The sequence below is a fragment of the Anomaloglossus baeobatrachus genome, chromosome 4 (assembly GCF_048569485.1).
Source record: "Anomaloglossus baeobatrachus isolate aAnoBae1 chromosome 4, aAnoBae1.hap1, whole genome shotgun sequence".
Lineage (NCBI taxonomy): Eukaryota > Metazoa > Chordata > Amphibia > Anura > Aromobatidae > Anomaloglossus > Anomaloglossus baeobatrachus.
The window spans coordinates 483,487,653-483,505,484 of record NC_134356.1 but is presented as its reverse complement, the minus strand read 5'-3'; the positions used below and the strand labels follow the sequence as shown (position 1 = coordinate 483,505,484).

The following is a 17,832-nucleotide window of genomic DNA, read 5'->3' as shown; positions in this document are numbered from 1 at the left end:
CACTTTTTATGGATATCTTTGAGAAATGGCTTTCTTCTTGCCACTCTTCCATAAAGGCCAGATTTGTGCAGTGTCCGACTGATTGTTGTCCTATGGACAGACTCTCCCACCTCAGCTGTAGATCTCTGCAGATTATCCAGTGATCATGGGCCTCTTGGCTGCATCTCTGATCAGTCTTCTTTTTTGAGATGAAAGTTTGGATAGATGGCCGGGTCTTTGCAGTGGTATGATACTCCTTCCATTTCAAAATGATCGTTTGCACAATGCTCCTTGGGATGTTTAAAGTTTTGGAAATCTTTTTGTAACCAAATCCGGCTTTAAACTTCTCCACAACAGTATCACGGACCTGCCTGTTGTGTTCCTTGGTCTTCATGATGCTCTCTGGGCTTCAAACAGAACACTGAGACTATCACAGAGCAGGTGCATTTATACGGAGACTAGATTACACACAGGTGTATTATATTTATTATCATCATCAGTCATTTAGGACAACATTGGACCATTCAGAGATCCTCAATGAACTTCTGGAGCGAGTTTGCTGCACTGAAAGTAAAGGGGGCGAATAATATTGCACGCCTCAATTTTCAGTTATTTTTTTTTTTTAAAGCTTAAAATAAGCAATAAATTCCGATCAACTTCACAATTGTGTCCCACTTGTTGTTGATTCTTCACCATAACATTAAAATTTTTATCTTTATGTTTGAATGTTGAAATGTGGGAAAAGGTTGAAAAATTCAAGGGGGCCGAATACTTTCGCAAGGCACTGTATAATAACAGTACTGCTAATCACTGCTGCTGGGGATTGGTTAGACCAGCAAGCAAAGGGTAACTAGTCAGATATTGATTATCTGCTGATTAAGTACTCAATTTATGGGTTAGTAAGTGACACATCCCTGGACTCAGGCTCTCAGCCTCTGTATTATGTTGCTGTCAAATAACATCGCAAAAACCTGCGGACAGATTCCTTTTAAACAGAGAACATTTGTTTTGTGTTGCAAATGCAGCAGTAGCATGAATCGTAACCAGTAACATTTGTTTTTACTTAATTGCTTGTATTTTGGACAAAATAACTTGCAGCTTTTGCACTTTATAGCCAGTGCCACTGACTTCCGTTAGAAGTAGAATGAGTGAACTGAGAATCCATCAGTGAGCTTGTTCTGATGAGAGCCTTTAATTAGGCTAGGGCTACATAGCGACACCTAACACAACACTAAAATTGCAGTGACTTATTGCAACATTAAATCTAATGATTCCATATAAATCCGGTGAGGCAGTACATCCAGTGAAATTAACCATGGGAAGTTTGAGCTTTGCGGCCTGTCCAGTCTTGGACTAATTTATACGGACATCTGTATTCCGACTGTCATAGTCAGAAATCAGCTGACATTAGCCCAGGAGACGGAATAGGAGTGATGAGTTCTGCTTTCAGAACATGTTCACTGATGGATTTATAGCTGCTTCTGTGGCCAGCAATAAGCAGTGGAGTACAGAGGCTATAAGAAGACAAACCATGTAAAATGTTTAATAAAACTCAATTGCAAAATTTATTTTTAGGCAAAAATACATGCAATTAAGTAAAATAAAGTATACACTCCATACAATTGTGCTTCTTTTTTGGATGCAATTTTCTGAAACAGCAGTAAATCCACCACATTAGTGCGATTTTGGAAAAATTTTGAGGGGGGAAAAAGGCAACGCCAATCACCCTTCATGAACTGACTATATTCAATATGATTGACATCCTGGATATCCTCTGCAATCTGTACATGTTCCCAGTGCTCCATGGCCGGTGTGCCTAAAACAATGGCTCAAATATATTTGTGCTACCACTTATCAAACCCAGATATTTTAGGAGGTTTTTTTTCCTTCTTAAAACGTGCTGCCCACTTCTGGGATGACCTCTTCTCAATCCCCTTGTCCCCCCCACCCTGTAAAAGTAAATGTCTATACTCTCCTCCAGTGCGGGAGCGGTTCCAGTAATGTCTAAAGACTCGTCCCCAGGCCCATGTGACATTGTTATGATGACCAATCAGTGTTGGCCTCCTTCTCCCCGCTTTCGGACATTTGAGCAGGATGTGGGCGCTACTGTGAATTCCTGCTAAAACAATCGAAGGCGGGAGGAAGGAAGTCAGCACTGATTGGTCGTCATAATGTCACATGGGCCCAGGGTATGCGGCTTTAGTCATTGCTGGAACCACAGTCGCACTGGAGGGGAGTATAGACGTTTATTTTTACAGGTGGAACAAGGGGAAGGAGAAGGGGTTGTCCAAGTAGTGGACTACCCCTTTAAAGTGAAGCTAGCTGGTACAGAAAGTCGATATGTCAGCCATGACTCTAGCTTTCCAATTTATGCCAGGAGTTGGCGTAAAGTACAGCATAAATATTAACACATTTTCAAAAAGTTGAGAGCAACCAAAAAAAACTGCATAAATTATGGAGCAAATAAAACAAAAGATGTAATTTCCATTTTTTTTTTTTTTACTTAAAACATTCACTTTTCATGAAACTGATCGGTGCACTGAGTAGGTTTTGCTACAAGTCAGTGAACATATGAAGAGCAGCCGCCATGATGGACTCCTGAGACAATACAGACGTCATTCCTTTTCTTTTTTTATAGCATCTATGGTGGTAATGTCCGACTCTAGCGGTTTCCTCTCATGTGTGTACTGCTGAAGAAGGGGCTTGTAGATGTATACACCGCCAGCAAATCCTAGTAGCACCGCCAAAAATAGCTGGCCGAAAGGAAGACCCCGTTTCATCTTCAGTGGGAAAAGGTTTGTTTCTGATCCAAAAGGAAAAACCTCAAAGTTCTAATTGCCTGAAAAGAATGAAGAAAAAACAGAAGTCAGTGATCATTTATGTATGGGGAAGAAGTAATGTATGCAATGTCTATCGGACGCGGCTTGTTCCACCAGTCACACATAGATGTGTCACACTTTTCAAATAGAGCAAGACATTGGGCATTTCTACAATAAAAGATTTCAGCTCAATCATTAACCCCTTCACGACCATGGACGGATCTTTCCGTCATGGATCGTGTCCCGGTAAGCCCCGCCCCCTGCCGCGGGCAGGTGGCGTGGATCGGCACACATATCAGCTGTTTTCAACAGCTGACATGTGTGCCTACATGTTCCGAGTGGAATCGCATTCCACCCGGAACATTAACCCCTTAGATCTCGCTGCCAAAGTCTGGCAGCGAGATCTATATGCGCACGGCCATGTTTTCTACTTACCGCCGCCCCCATCGGAAGTCACGTGAGTGATCACGTGACGTTCGGTGGTTGCCATCGTAGCACAGGGTCATGTGATGACGCCTGCTGCTATGAAGTTTCACTTTCCTTTTTCCTCGGCACGGAGCAGAGGAAAAAAGAAAGTGACTATTTCTGCTGTTTACAGCAGTATAGCTGTGATCAGCAGATAGCGATCACCGATCGGATTGCTGATCGCTATAGCCCCCTAGGGGGACTAATAAAATAAAATAAAAAAAGTAAAAAAAAAAACAAAAAAACCTAAAAGTTCAAATCACCCCCCTTTCCCCCCATTGAAAATTAAAGGGTTAAAAAAAAAAAAAATATACACATATTTGGTATCGCCGCGTTCATAAATGCCCGATCTATCAAAATATAAAATAAATTCATCTGATTGGTAAACGGCGTAGTGGCAAAAAAATTCCAAACGCCAAAATTACGTTTTTTGGTCGCCGCAAGTTTTACGCAAAATGCAATAACAGGCGATCAAAACGTAGCATCTGCGCAAAAATGCTACCATTAGAAACATCAGCTTGAGACGCAAAAAATAAGCCGTCACTGAGCCATAGATCCCAAAAAATGAGAACTCTACGGGTTTTGGAAAATGGCGCAAAACGTACGCCACTTTTATTGGACAAGCTTGTGAATTTTTTTTAACCCCTTAGATACAAGTAAACCTATACATGTTTGGTGTCTACAAACTCGCACCGACCTCAGGCATCATACCCACACATCAGTTTTACCATATAGTGAACACCGTGAATAAAAGATCCCAAAAACTATTGTACCATCACACTTTTTTTGCAATTTTTCCACACTTGGAATTTTTTTGCTGCTTTCCAGTACACCATATGGCAAAACGTATGGTTTCATTTTAAAGTACAGCTTGTCCTGCAAAAAACAAGCCCTCATATGGCAAGATTGACGGAAAAATAAAAAAGTTACGACTCTCGGAAGAAGGGGAGCAAAAAACAAAAACGCAAAAACGGAAAGTGCCCCGGGGCTGAAAGGGTTAACAAAGTGCTGCCCCACAGAGGGGCTTAATGGACAATTGCTCCTTTTCCAGCACGTATCTTTAAGATGGAATCATTCTTAAGGGTTCTGGCAGCAATAACCAAATTTCCTCACTTTGCCAGAGTTCCAGCATGTCCCTCTTGCAGACTATCTCTTATTGTTGGCTGCAACATGTACACAACACAGCGCATGTTATAAATAGGAAAGATGAAGCAGCTTCAACAAGATCTAATTTTAAAGGATCATTCTGCTGCTCTTCTGTAGTAATATCTGTTATTTCTTCAGTTGCAGGAACAGGACTGTGGCTCCATCGCAAACATTGTGAAGCTGACGTTTTCTTCTAGCTGCAGTTCACCTTCATTATTCTCATTCATCAGTTTATTTGTACTCATCATGCTTGAAGCATTGTCAGTTACAATAGCAAGAACCCATTGTGGCAGTTCTGAAAGGAGTGCAGGCGTTCCTTCCTTCCCAGTGTGTTTTACCATAATCTGTAGAGGAGGAGCTTCTTTACTGAGCATGTGCATAAAGTGCAGCACAGATTAGTCTCAACTATAAGCCTAGATCCTTTGATCAGGAATAGAACAGACATTTATAGGTCATTTCAAAACTGTCTTTTTTTTTTTTTTTTTAATATATAAACATTTAAAAGTCATCACATACTGCATTGAACCGCTTTACCCAATTTATTCTATATTTTAGGATTCGGAGTCTGTCCATTTTATTCTGACTCTACCAAAATGGACACCGACTCAACAGTACTGGTGACAATGTGGACTCCGTCACATGGACACCTGGGCGAGGCCTACGGCTGTTCAATATACATAGTTTTAAAAACCACAAGAGACTTACGACTATGTTCACACAGGTCGTTTTTGATGCATTTTTTAATTGGTTTTAGACAAAAACATGCAAACCCCCCCCCCCCCCTCGCTTTTTACAATACCAGCAAACCCTATGAGATTCCAGAAATCTCATGCACACACGCACCTAAATGGCAAAATACTGTATGCATGAAAAGAGCAACATGTCAAATTATTTCAGCGTTTTTTGCTGCTTTTTTTCACCATTGAAAGGAATGAAACATGGAAACAAAAACAAAAACATGCAGTACTGCGTTTTTGGTGCTTTTGTGGTGAATGAAACTAACTTTATTTAAACATGCACTGTAGACCAACGACACACCAAAAACACAGCTAAAAAACTTGGCAAAAAAAAGTTACCAAAAACGCAGCCCTTTTACTGCCCCCCTCAAAAAAAAAAAAAAAGCAACATGTGAACAAGCCTAAGCAGCTCTTTTCTGAGACTACTTTTGAAGTTTTTCCAGTCTTTTAATTGGACAGTGCCTAGTTTGGAGAGCTTTACTTCAGGATCTGCTGAATGGTGGATCAGTGATTAGCACTGCTGGGGTCCCGGGTTCAAATCCCACCAAGGACATCATCTGCAAGGATTTTGTATGGTCTCCCAGTGTTTGCGTGGGTTTCCTCCGGGTTCTCAGGTTTCCTTCCACATTCCAAGAATATAAAGGCCGCTTTACACGCAACGACATCGCTAACGCAATGTCGTTGGGGTCACGAGATTCGTGACACACATGCGGCCTCGTTAGCGATGTCGTTGCATGTGAAACACACAAACGACCGTTACCGAGCAATTTTACTTACCTTATCGTTGATCGTTGACATGCTGTCCATTTCCCAAATATCGTTGCTGTAGCAGGACGCAGGTTGATCGTCATTCCTGAGGCAGCCCACATCGCTACGTGTGACACCGCAGGAACGAGAAACATCACCGTACCTGCGGCCGCCCGCAATGAGGAAGGAAGGAGGTGGGCGGAATGTTCGTTCCGCTCATCTCCGCCCCTCCGCTTCTATTGGGCGACCGCTTAGTGACGTCGCTGTGACGCCGAACGAACCGCCCCCTTAGAAAGGAGGCGGTTTGCCGGCAACAGGGACGTCGCTAGGAAGGTAAGTAGTGTGACGGGTGTTAGCGATGTTGTGCGCCACGGGCAGCGATTTGCCCGTGACGCACAACCAACAGGGGCGGGGACGCACGCTATCGATATCGCTGCGTGTAAAGCGGCCTTAATGATAGAGAACTTAGATTGTGAGCCCCAATGGAGACAGAGCTGATCATGTCTGTAAAGCGCTTTGGAATTAATAGCATTATATAAGTGAATAAAATAAATGAAAAACTGACATGTATATTTATTTTTCCACCAGGCATTCCTCAAAACTTCAGGTAAAGAAAAAAAATAAATTAAAAAAAATCAAAAAGACGGATAATACGAATGGTAAATAAAGAGCCCAGAAAAACTTCTAAAGAGATTAAGGCTACATGCGCACGCTGCTTCTTTTTCTTGTTCACAAACTGCACCTTGTCAGAGAGAGCCTGGAAATGTCACAAAAATGTAGGTGCTTTTTTGGTGCGTTTTTGCTGCGTTTTTGGCTGCAGTTTTGTCAACAATTCTTTCATGTATTTTTCAGTTCAAACAAGCCCATAAAGCTTGTTGAATTGAAAAAAAAAAAAAATTAGAAATAAATAAATAATTAATTAAAAAAAACTGGCGTGCGGTCCCCCCCAATTTTAATGTCAGCCAGATAAAGCCATACGGCTGAAGGCTGGTATTCTCAGGATGGGGAGCTCCACGTTATGGGGAGCCCCCCAGCCTAACAATATCAGTCAGCAGCCGCCCAGAATGGCCGCATCCATTAGATGCGACTGTTCTGGGACAGTACCCGGCTCTTCCCGATTTGCCCTGGTGCGTTGGCAAATCGGGGTAATAAGGAGTTAATGGCAGCCCATACCTGCCAATAAGTCCTAGATTAATCATGTCAGGCGTCTCCCCGAGATACCTTCCATGATTAATCTGTAAGTTACAGTAAATAAACACCCACCTGAAAAAATCCTTTATTAGAAATAAAAAACACTAACAAATTCCCCTGTTCTCCCATTTAATAAGCCCAAAAAAGCCCTCCATGTCCGGCGTAATCCAGGATGGTCCAGCGTCGCTTCCAGCTCTGCTGCATGGAGGTGACCGGAGAAGCAGCAGACACCGCCGCTCTGGTCAGCTCCACGCAGCAACTGAAGACAGCCGCGCGATCAGCTGAGCTGTCACTGAGGTTACCCGCGGCCACCGCTGAATCCAGCGGTGGCCGCGAGTAACCTCAGTGACAGCTCAGCTGATCGCGCTACTGCGTGGAGCTGACAGGAGCGTGGAGGACGGGACTTTCAGCGGCGGCCGTGGCAGCGAGAGGGGTCCATCATCTCCCCTGTGCGTGCACGCTGGGGACAGCGGTACTTCGGGGAACACGTGGAGGACGGGACTATCAGCGGCGGCAGCGGCAGCGAGAGGGGGATGGACATTGGCAGCTGAAAACATTGATTTTTCCCTCTCGCTGCCGCCGCTGATAGTCCCGTCCTCCACATCATCTCCCCTGTGCGTGCACGCTGGGGACAGCGGTACTTCAGGGAACACATGAAGGACGGGACAATCAGCGGCGGCGGCAGCGAGAGGGAAAAATCAATGTTTTCAGCTGCCAATGTCCATCCCCCTCTCGCTGCCGCCGCTGATAGTCCCGTCCTCCACGTGTTCCCAGAAGTACCGCTGTCCCCAGCGTGCACGCACAGGGGAGATGATGTAGAGGACGGGACTATCAGCGGCGGCAGCGAGAGGGGGATGGACATTGGCAGCTGAAAACACTGATTTTTCCCCGTCCTCCACATCATCTCCCCTGGGGACAGCGGTACTTCGGGGAACACGTGGAGGACGGGACGGGACCGGACCACTTGCCTGTTACCTCACTTCCTGACAAATCACCTGCGTTTTTGGTACCAAAAACGTAGGTAAAAGGCAGGTAAAATGCACCACTTTTGATTAGCATGCATTTTTCCTGCGTTTTTGATGCCCTCATTGATTTCAATGGGTGACAAATGTTGACAAAAACGCAGGAAGAATGAACATGCTGCATTTTTTTTGTCACAAACGTTTGACAAAAAAAACGCTGACAAATAAACTGCAATGTGCGCATGACAAATCTGACTTCTCATAGACTTTGCTGGGAAGTCAGATGTCAGAAAGTTCAGCTGACAAAACTGCAGCAAAAAAAGCAGCGTGCGCATGTAGCCTAAAGGTGAACTTCAAGCTCACAGAACATCAGTGTCAGATCGCACCATCTGTCGTTGTTTGAGCCAAAGTGGACTTCGTGTAGACGACCAAGGAGGACGCCATTGTTGAAAGGAAAGAAAGAAGAAAAAAAAAAAATCATAAAAAAGCCAGACTGGAATTTGTCAAACTAGACATGTTACACTGAAACACATGTTATATAAACAATAATATTTATTATTGAATCAAATATGTAGAAAAGATTAAAATACAAGGATTATGAAAAAAAGGGGGAGGGGAGGAGGATGTAGAACAAAGATGATACAGAATAACCCCCAATGGTCACCCCGGACTTGTAATCCAGGTGTATGCAAATACAGTTACAATCAATGCAAGTAATGTTAGGTATACTCATGGAATAATGAGACCGAATTAGTCCATATAGTCAAAAGGTCATATAAAGCCGTAGGTGTGTAGGAAATAAGGAGCATGAATATTTAATCCTATAGGCTCAATTTTTCCCTAAATAGATCTCTAGAGAATCTGGTAGATACTCCTCACTAAATTAGAAAAGCTATTTTAAAAGGATAAATTCGGTATACATGTGACCATGTGCATACAATGACAATTCCAACAGTAGATGCTGAAGCTGTAGAAAGAGTTCTTCATATACTGTATTCAAGCTAGGCTAGTGGATATAATCACACCAAAGCAATTTTAGAGATGTATAAAGCACTATATGCAACCCCTGTCAGGTGGAGCTGAGATGGAGTGCACCACAATAAGATAGGCTAGTGCCTAAGAGAAATTACTTAAACATGTGGGTACTGAATCATATCAACATGTATATAAGCAATATGGAAAAATACGTATATTCAGAAAACACTCCATATGTGCTCCACCAGACTGGAGGAACCACATCAGCCAGCAGTGATGTATTTATATAGCTCAGTTGTTAACCATACAAAAGATGCTCAAGATGCTGAGGCTGTGGAAAGAATTCCTCATATATTATATTCTGGCTAGGCTAGTGGATAAAAATACACAAAAACAGTTTTTTGAATCTTAATAGTATATATATAGCGCACCATGTGCAACCCCTGTCAGGTGGAGCAGAGATGAAGTGCATCACATTAAGATAGGCTGGTGCCTAAAGGAAATTACTTGAACATGTGAATACTAAATCATATCAACATGTATGTTGGCAATATGAAAGAATGCGTGTATTCAGAAGACACTTCACATGTGTTCCACCAGGCTGGGGGAACCACATCGGCCGGCAATGATGTTTTCCCTTGATAAAGACGGCGAAACGCGCGTTGGGAAGCCTCCCAGTGGTCTCCTATATGTAAGTAATTCATTGATGGCCCTTGTGCATCTATATGTGATTAAGTTAGTATGCTCTAGGTTTACTATCATCAGTAGCTGAACAGACTTGCTGCATGCTCAGGGATACACCGGAAAACTGGAAACTATGGCCCTTATATTGTAGCACTTATTGCATTGGGCATTAAATAGGTCTAACAATTGCAGTAGCCGAACAGTCTTGTTGTGTTTTCAGGGATACATCTGTAAACCAGAAATTATGGCCCATATATTGTAGCATTTATTGCATTGGGCACTCTTCATTTCTAGATGTATTAACTTACCAACATACATGTTTATTCTTGAATGGTATTTATCCTCTAATCTGGTTAAACAGACTTTCTGCAGATAAAATTGTTTTCCGTAGCTACTGTTTGATGCTGTGTCTAACGGACTAGTGGATAGTTAACAGAACCCCTATATACATTTATATATACATCGTATAATAGGCTAACAACTGTGCTTTATAACTACATCATTGCCGGCCGATGTGGTTCCCCCAGCCTGGTGGAACACATGTGAAGTGTCTTCTGAATACACGCATTCTTTCATATTGCCAACATACATGTTGATATGATTTAGTATTCACATGTTCAAGTAATTTCCTTTAGGCACCAGCCTATCTTAATGTGATGCACTTAATCTCTGCTCCACCTGACAGGGGTTGCACATGGTGCGCTATATATATACTATTAAGATTCAAAAAACTGTTTTTGTGTATTTTTATCCACTAGCCTAGCCAGAATATAATATATGAGGAATTCTTTCCACAGCCTCAGCATCTTGAGCATCTTTTGTATGGTTAACAACTGAGCTATATAAATACATCACTGCTGGCTGATGTGGTTCCTCCAGTCTGGTGGAGCACATATGGAGTGTTTTCTGAATATACGTATTTTTCCATATTGCTTATATACATGTTGATATGATTCAGTACCCACATGTTTAAGTAATTTCTCTTAGGCACTAGCCTATCTTATTGTGGTGCACTCCATCTCAGCTCCACCTGACAGGGGTTGCATATAGTGCTTTATACATCTCTAAAATTGCTTTGGTGTGATTATATCCACTAGCCTAGCTTGAATACAGTATATGAAGAACTCTTTCTACAGCTTCAGCATCTACTGTTGGAATTGTCATTGTATGCACATGGTCACATGTATACCGAATTTATCCTTTTAAAATAGCTTTTCTAATTTAGTGAGGAGTATCTACCAGATTCTCTAGAGATCTATTTAGGGAAAAATTGAGCCTATAGGATTAAATATTCATGCTCCTTATTTCCTACACACCTACGGCTTTATATGACCTTTTGACTATATGGACTAATTCGGTCTCATTATTCCATGAGTATACCTAACATTACTTGCATTGATTGTAACTGTATTTGCATACACCTTGATTACAAGTCCGGGGTGACCATTGGGGGTTATTCTGTATCATCATTGTTCTGCATCCTCCTCCCCTCCCCCTTTTTTTCATAATCCTTGTATTTTAATCTTTTCTACATATTTGATTCAATAATAAATATTATTGTTTATATAACATGTGTTTCAGTGTTTTTTCTGTAGGTTTTCATGTATATATACACTGGAACAATTAATATGTTCTCTTGTTTATTGAAACTAGACATGTTAACAAGCCACAAATTTTCTGGGAGAATGTCCTATGGACAGATGAGACAAAAATGGAACTTTTTGGCAAGGCACATCAGCTCTATGTTCAGACGGAAAAATAAAGCATATCAAGAAAAGAACACTGTCCCTTCTGTGAAACATGGAGGAGGCTCAGTAATGTTCTGCGGCTGCATAGCTGCATCTGGCACAGGGTGTCTTGAATCTGTGCAGGGTACAATGAAATCTCAAGACTATCAAAGGATTCTAGAGAGAAATGTGCTGCCCAGTGTCAGAAAGCTTGGTCTCAGTCACAGGTCATGGGTCTTTCAAACAGGATAATGACCCAAAAACACACAGCTAAAAACACCCAAGAAAAGAAGAAAACACTGGACTATTCTGAAGTGGCCTTCTATGAGCCCTGACCTAAATCCTATTGAGCATCTTTAGAAAGAGCTGAATCATGCCGTCTGGAAAAAAGGCAACCTTCAAAACACGAGACAACTGGAGCAGTTTGCTCTTGAGGAGTGGCCAAAATACCTGTTGAGAGGTGCAGAAGTCTCATTGACAGTTACAGGAATCAGATGATTGCAGTGATTGCCTCAAAAGGTTGTGCAACAAAATATTAAGTTAAAAGTACCATCATTTCTGTCCAGGCGTATTTCATGAGTTTTAATTTCTAAAAATTGCTGTGGAAGCAAAAAAAACAGCAATTTCTGACTTTCATTTGTTCATTTTCATAGATTTTTTTTTATTCATTTTGTCAGATTTAAGTTATTTCTGTGACCATTGTGAGTTTTTCTTTCATTAAACGAGGGTTAACAACAATTTTGACCACGTGTGTATAATCTGTGCCATGAGGCCACCCCTAGTGAACCTGCACCAGAGATAAAAGTGCATTGCAATAAATTAGAATATCCAATAGTTAATTTATTTCAGTAATTCAATACAAAGAGGAGGGAAACGCATATATTATATAGAGTCTTTATACACAGAGTGATCTATTTCAAATGTTTATTTCTGTTAATGTTGATGATTAGGGCTTACAGCCAATGAAAACCAAAAGTCATTATCTCAGAAAATTAGTATATTATATAAGACCAACTGAAAAAATGATTTTAAACTCAAATGTTGGCGCCTACTGAAAAGTCTGTACAGTAAATGCACTCAATACTTGGTCGGGGCTCCTTTTGCATAAATTACTGCATCACTGCGGCGTGACATGGAGGCGATCAGCCTGTGGCAGTGCTCAGGTGTTATGGAAGCCCAGGTTGTTTTGATTGTGTCTCATCTTCCTCTTCACAATATGCCATAGATTCTCTATGGGGTTTAGGTCAGGTCAGTTTGCTGGCCAATCAAGCACAATGATACTGTGGTTATTAAACCAAGTATTGGTACTTTTGGCAGTGTGGACAGGTGCCAAGTCCTGCTGGAAAATTAAATTTCCAACTCCAAAAAGCTTAAATCGGCAGAGGGAAGCATGAAGTGCTCTAAAATTTCCTGGTAGACTACTGCGCTGACTTTGGTTTGATAAAACACAGTGGACCTACACCAGCAGATGACATGGCTACCCAAACCATCACTGATTGTGAAAAATTCACACTAGACCACAAGCAGCTTGGATTGTGGCCTCTCCACTCTTCCTCTAGACCTTTACTTCCAAATGAAATGCAAAATTTACTTTCATCTGAATACAACACCTTGGACCACTGAGCAACAGTCCAATTCTTTTTCTCCTTGGCCCAGGTAAGAGGCTTCTGGCGTTATGTTGGTCATGAGTGGTTTAACACAAGGAATGCGACAGTTGTAGCCCATGTCCTTGATACGTCTGTGTGTGGTGGCTCTTGAAGCACTGACTCCACCAGCACCCCACTCCTTGTGAGTCTCACCCAAATTTTTGAATGGACTTTTCTTAACAATCCTATCAAGGCTGTGATTATCCCGGTTGCTTGTGCACCTCTTCCTACAATGCTTTTTCCTTCCACTCAACTTTCCATTAGGCTGGTTTCAGATGTCCGTGTTTAATCAAATACCAGTCACACGTATGGTTATGGTTACGTGTGTCACGCGTGTGACATCTGTGTTTGCATACGTGTGACACGTACCGGGTAAAACACGTGTCTCTGTAATGAAAAACGGGCACGTCTCCGTGTGAAATAGCAGGGCCACATGGTCCGTGTGAAAACACGGCCGTGTGAGAGTACACAATAGGGTAACATGGGTACGTGTGACATCCGTGTTAAAACCGGATGTCACACGTACCTAAAACATGGACGTCTGAAACCAGCCTTAATATGCTTGGATACAGCACTCTGTGACCAGTCAGCTTCTTTAGCAATGACCTTTTGTGGCTTACCCTCCTTGTGGAGTGTGTCAATGATTGCCTTCTGGACATCTGTCAAGTCAGCAGTCTTCCCCATGATTGTGTAGCCAACTGAACCAGAATAAAGGGACCATTTTAAATGCTCAGGAAGCCTGTGCAGGTGTTTTGTGGTAATTATTCTAATTTTCTGAGATAATGACTTTTGGGTTTTCATTGTCTGTAAGCCATAATCATCAATATTCACAGAAATAAACACTTGAAAAAATATCCTGAAGACAGGGAAAGATAGAAAGAGACAAACGCGGCGCCAATCTGAGCGTAGTGAGTTTTTTTTATATATATAAAAAGGTGGTGAAATAGTGGAACTCTCACCTGGTTCAGAGGTTAGAAAGCCTGGAATAATCCAAGAGGATTTGATCCACTTTCCAATAGGATTATGGTGCAGTATGCAGCAATCGCACTGGATACTATAGAGGAGCCTCCAGCAGGTCTACAATCCATTTTTATTTGTACATTAAAATATGGTTAATTATACAATGCGTTTCGGCACTGATGTTTTATCTTTCAGCCTTCTTCAGGTATATTTGAGAGAAAAAAGATGTATACATTAACTTCATGAAGAGGCATGCTTATATGGAGACTAATCTCTCATTTCAAGGTGGAGACATCCTGAACAGATAATCGCGCCCACCCGCCTCTAATCACATTACATAGTTTTTTATTAGAAGCGAATCCTAAGAATTACACAGCAATAACAACAAAAATATCAAACAACATCAGTATTATTCAATATTATGTAAAAAGATTTTTTGTTTTAAAACTTATTAAAAGTTAACTAAAATTCAGCCTTTCTTAAACGTGACCCGCTTTTAAGTAAAATACCACCTCAAAACCTGGGAATTACCTTTAGAAGGGGAATAACCATTAACCCCTTAACGACCCATGACGTACTGGGTACGTCATGGATTGTGTGTCGGTAAGCCCTGCCCCCTGCCGCTGGCAGGCGGCCGCGATCCGCGCACATATAAGCTGTTATCAACAGCTGATATGTGTGGCTGCTAGCCGCGGGTGGAATCGCTTCCACCCGCGGCCCTCAACCCCTTACATTTCGCTGCCAAAATCTGGCAGCGATATGTATATGGGCGCCGCCATGACAGTGACTTATCCCGCCCCCACCGGAAGTCATGTGACATGATCACGTGACTTTCGGCGGTTGCCATGGTAGCACAGGGTCATGTGATGACACCTGTAGCTAACATGACTCACTTCCTCTCAATGCCGGAATACAGCCAGCATTGAAAGTGAAGCAGCAAATCTGCAGTTCTCAGCTCTGTAGCGGAGATCTGCAGATAGTGCAGAGCGATCGGATTGCTGATCGCAATAGCCCCCTAGGGGGACTAGTAAAATAAATTAAAAAAAAAGTAAAAAAAAAAAAGTTTTAAAAAATTAAAAAAAAAACAAAAAACCTAAAAGTTCAAATCACCCCCCTTTCACCCCATTGAAAATTAAAGGGTTAAAAAAATAAAAAATATACACATATTTGGTATCGCCACGTTCAGAAATGCCCGATCTATCAAAATATAAAATCAATGAATCTGATCAGTAAACGGCGTAGCGGCAAAAAAATTCCAAACGCCAAAATTACATTTTTTTGGTTGCCGCAAATTTTGCGCAAAATGCAATAATAGGCGATCAAAACGTAGCATCTGCGCAACAATGGTACCGTTAAAAACGTCAGGTCGAGACGCAAAAAATAAGCCGTCAATTAGCCATAGATCCCGAAAAATGAGAACGCTACGGGTTTTGGAAAATGGCGCAAAACGTGCACCACGTTTTTTGGACAAGCTTTTGAATTTTTTTTAACCCCTTAGATACAAGTAAACCTATACAAGTTTGGTGTCTACAAACTCGCACCGACCTGAGGCATCACATAGATGCCTCAGTTTTACCATATAGTGAACACAGTGAATAAAATATCCCAAAAACTATTGTACGATCACACTTTTTTTGCAATTTTTTTGCACTTGGAATTTTTTTGCCGTTTTCCAGTACACTATATGGTAAAACTCATGGTTTCATTTAAAAGTACAACTCGTCCCGCAAAAAACAAGCCCTCATATGGCAAGATTGATGGAAAAATAAAAAAGTTACGCCTCTCGGAAGAAGGAGAGCAAAAAACAAAAACGCAAAAACGGAAAGTGCCCCGGGGCTGAAGGGGTTAATAATTCTGATGTTGTTTGATATTTTTGTTGTTATTGCTGTATAATTCTTAGTTTTGTATTAGAAGCGAATCCTATGTAATGGGCGCGGTTATCTGTTCAGGATGTCTCCACCTTGAAATGAGAGATTAGTCTCCATATAAGCATGCCTCTTCATGAAGCTAGATGTATACATCTTTTTTCTGACAATTTTACCTGAAGAAGGCTGAGGAATAAAACATCAGTGCCGAAACGCATTGTATAATTTACCATATTTTAATGTACAAATAAAATATCTCCATACTTATTTGTATATTGGTCTAGTCATATGACCGAACATCATCCAATATGTTCCACCATTGGTAGCAGGAGCGCTGCAAGACTGGTAATTGCCTTTAGAAATAAACACTTGAAATAGATCACTCTGTGTGTAATGACTCTATATAATATATGTGTTTCCCTTTTTGTATTGAATTACTGAGATAAATTAACTTTTTGAGGATATTCTAATTTATTGAGATGCACTTGTATGCTTCTGGACTGGCTGCTGATCTCACGGTCACCTGGGCGGCCATATACACGGAGCCATCACACAGCTGTTCTTGTAAGGCTGTGACACAGGACACATGGCCGAACATCACTGTATGAGCTAATGGAAGAGAACTGGGTCACACGGACCCACAAGGTGCAGGCGTGCCGTGGGAAACCAAGGGTCAGCATCGCTGATTTGGTGCGGGAAGGAAATCTGTGTTTTTATTTTACATTGGTGAATGCAGGATTTGTGAAGGGGGCTGACCGAGTAGAGGACCATCACTTTAAAATAACGACCATTTATCTATTTAAATTACTTATATAGCGTTGGGGGCTCCAAGACAGGGGAGTTTCTCTTTGAGGTGCGAGCCAAGCTGGCGTAAGGAGCCTTATAAGCCATGTAATCCACCTATGGGAATTTATTTATGGTGGCTCAGTGGTTAGCACTGCAGTCTTGCAGCGCTGGGGTCCTGGGTTCAAATCCCACCAAGGACAACATCTGCAAGGAGTTTATATGTTCTCACAGTGTTTGCGTGGGTTTCCTCTGGGTACTCCGGTTTCCTCCCACACTCCAAACACATACTGATAGGGAACCTAGATTGTGAGCCCCAATGGGGACAGTGTTGCTGATGTATGTAAAGCGCTGTGGAATTAATAGTGCTGTATAAATGAATAAAATTAATTGTGCAAATAACCTCTTCAGAGAGAAAGAAGACATGATCACTGGCGCCACCTCCTGGGTGCAGCAGTCCTAGAAGTCCATATAGAGCCTTTATCGACCCCTGTCATACGATGTCATGTGACAAGGCTGGTTAAATGCCAGGCGGTTATATGTGAACAGAACTCATACAGAGAGGAAATTCTGCTGAAAGCCCTGATGTGAGGAGGGGGCAGCACAGTGTCCGGAGCCAGAGGGGTCAGGCATGTCGGCTTTACATATGCCCGATCCAGTGTGTCTCTGGGACATACACCAGTGATGGCTAACAGCGGACATGACGGGAATAGATGTGAGCTGAACAAGTGGGACAGATTAACCTATTATTAGCCAGTGTGAGCAGACAGCTCTTGTACTGCCAGATGTGGCCTCATTCACAAGGTGCTCCAGAGAAGAGCTGGAGGGTTTCCTCTCTGTAGAGTCCTGTCCTGACTGTGACTTACAAATACACTGACCAGCCATTCTGACACTTGTAGTACCACCAGCACAGCTCCTACCTCTCAGTCACACCCAGCACTGCAGAGCCGGACCTGCACTGAGGCTGTAGGTGACCTTCTTCTTCCTCACTCACTCCCGTAATGTAGTAACACTGCACTCGGCGCCATATTGCTGGTGACCACATATCACACAAAACGTCGACAACATACCTGCCGTAAAGCAGCTCTCACGGGAAGCCATTTTGTTGGAGCCCTCTGTAGCCAGTATCTTTATGTCTGGGCTCGA

At 42.1% G+C, this 17,832-nt stretch overlaps 1 protein-coding gene across 2 annotated transcripts; it reads right to left on the bottom strand.

The window, feature by feature from the left end:
- Positions 1-1,513: 1,513 nt before the first annotated feature.
- PIGBOS1 (PIGB opposite strand 1) lies at positions 1,514-17,829 on the bottom strand. 2 transcript variants are annotated; one of them, XM_075345760.1, is made up of 2 exons: positions 17,757-17,829; positions 1,514-2,818 (listed from the first exon to the last, which is right to left on the bottom strand). In XM_075345760.1, exon 2 carries the CDS (start codon positions 2,757-2,759, stop codon positions 2,595-2,597), a length of 165 nt encoding a protein of 54 aa, XP_075201875.1. In that variant the 5' UTR covers positions 2,760-2,818; positions 17,757-17,829; the 3' UTR covers positions 1,514-2,594. The 2 variants fall into 2 exon arrangements, with proteins under 2 accessions (XP_075201875.1, XP_075201874.1); XM_075345759.1 differs by lacking the exon at positions 17,757-17,829 and adding an exon at positions 17,607-17,748.
- Positions 17,830-17,832: the final 3 nt, after the last annotated feature.

Bases quoted from the DNA above. Each gene is read 5' to 3' on its own strand.
- PIGBOS1 (XM_075345760.1), bottom strand. From the start codon at position 2,759: ATGAAACGGGGTCTTCCTTTCGGCCAGCTATTTTTGGCGGTGCTACTA.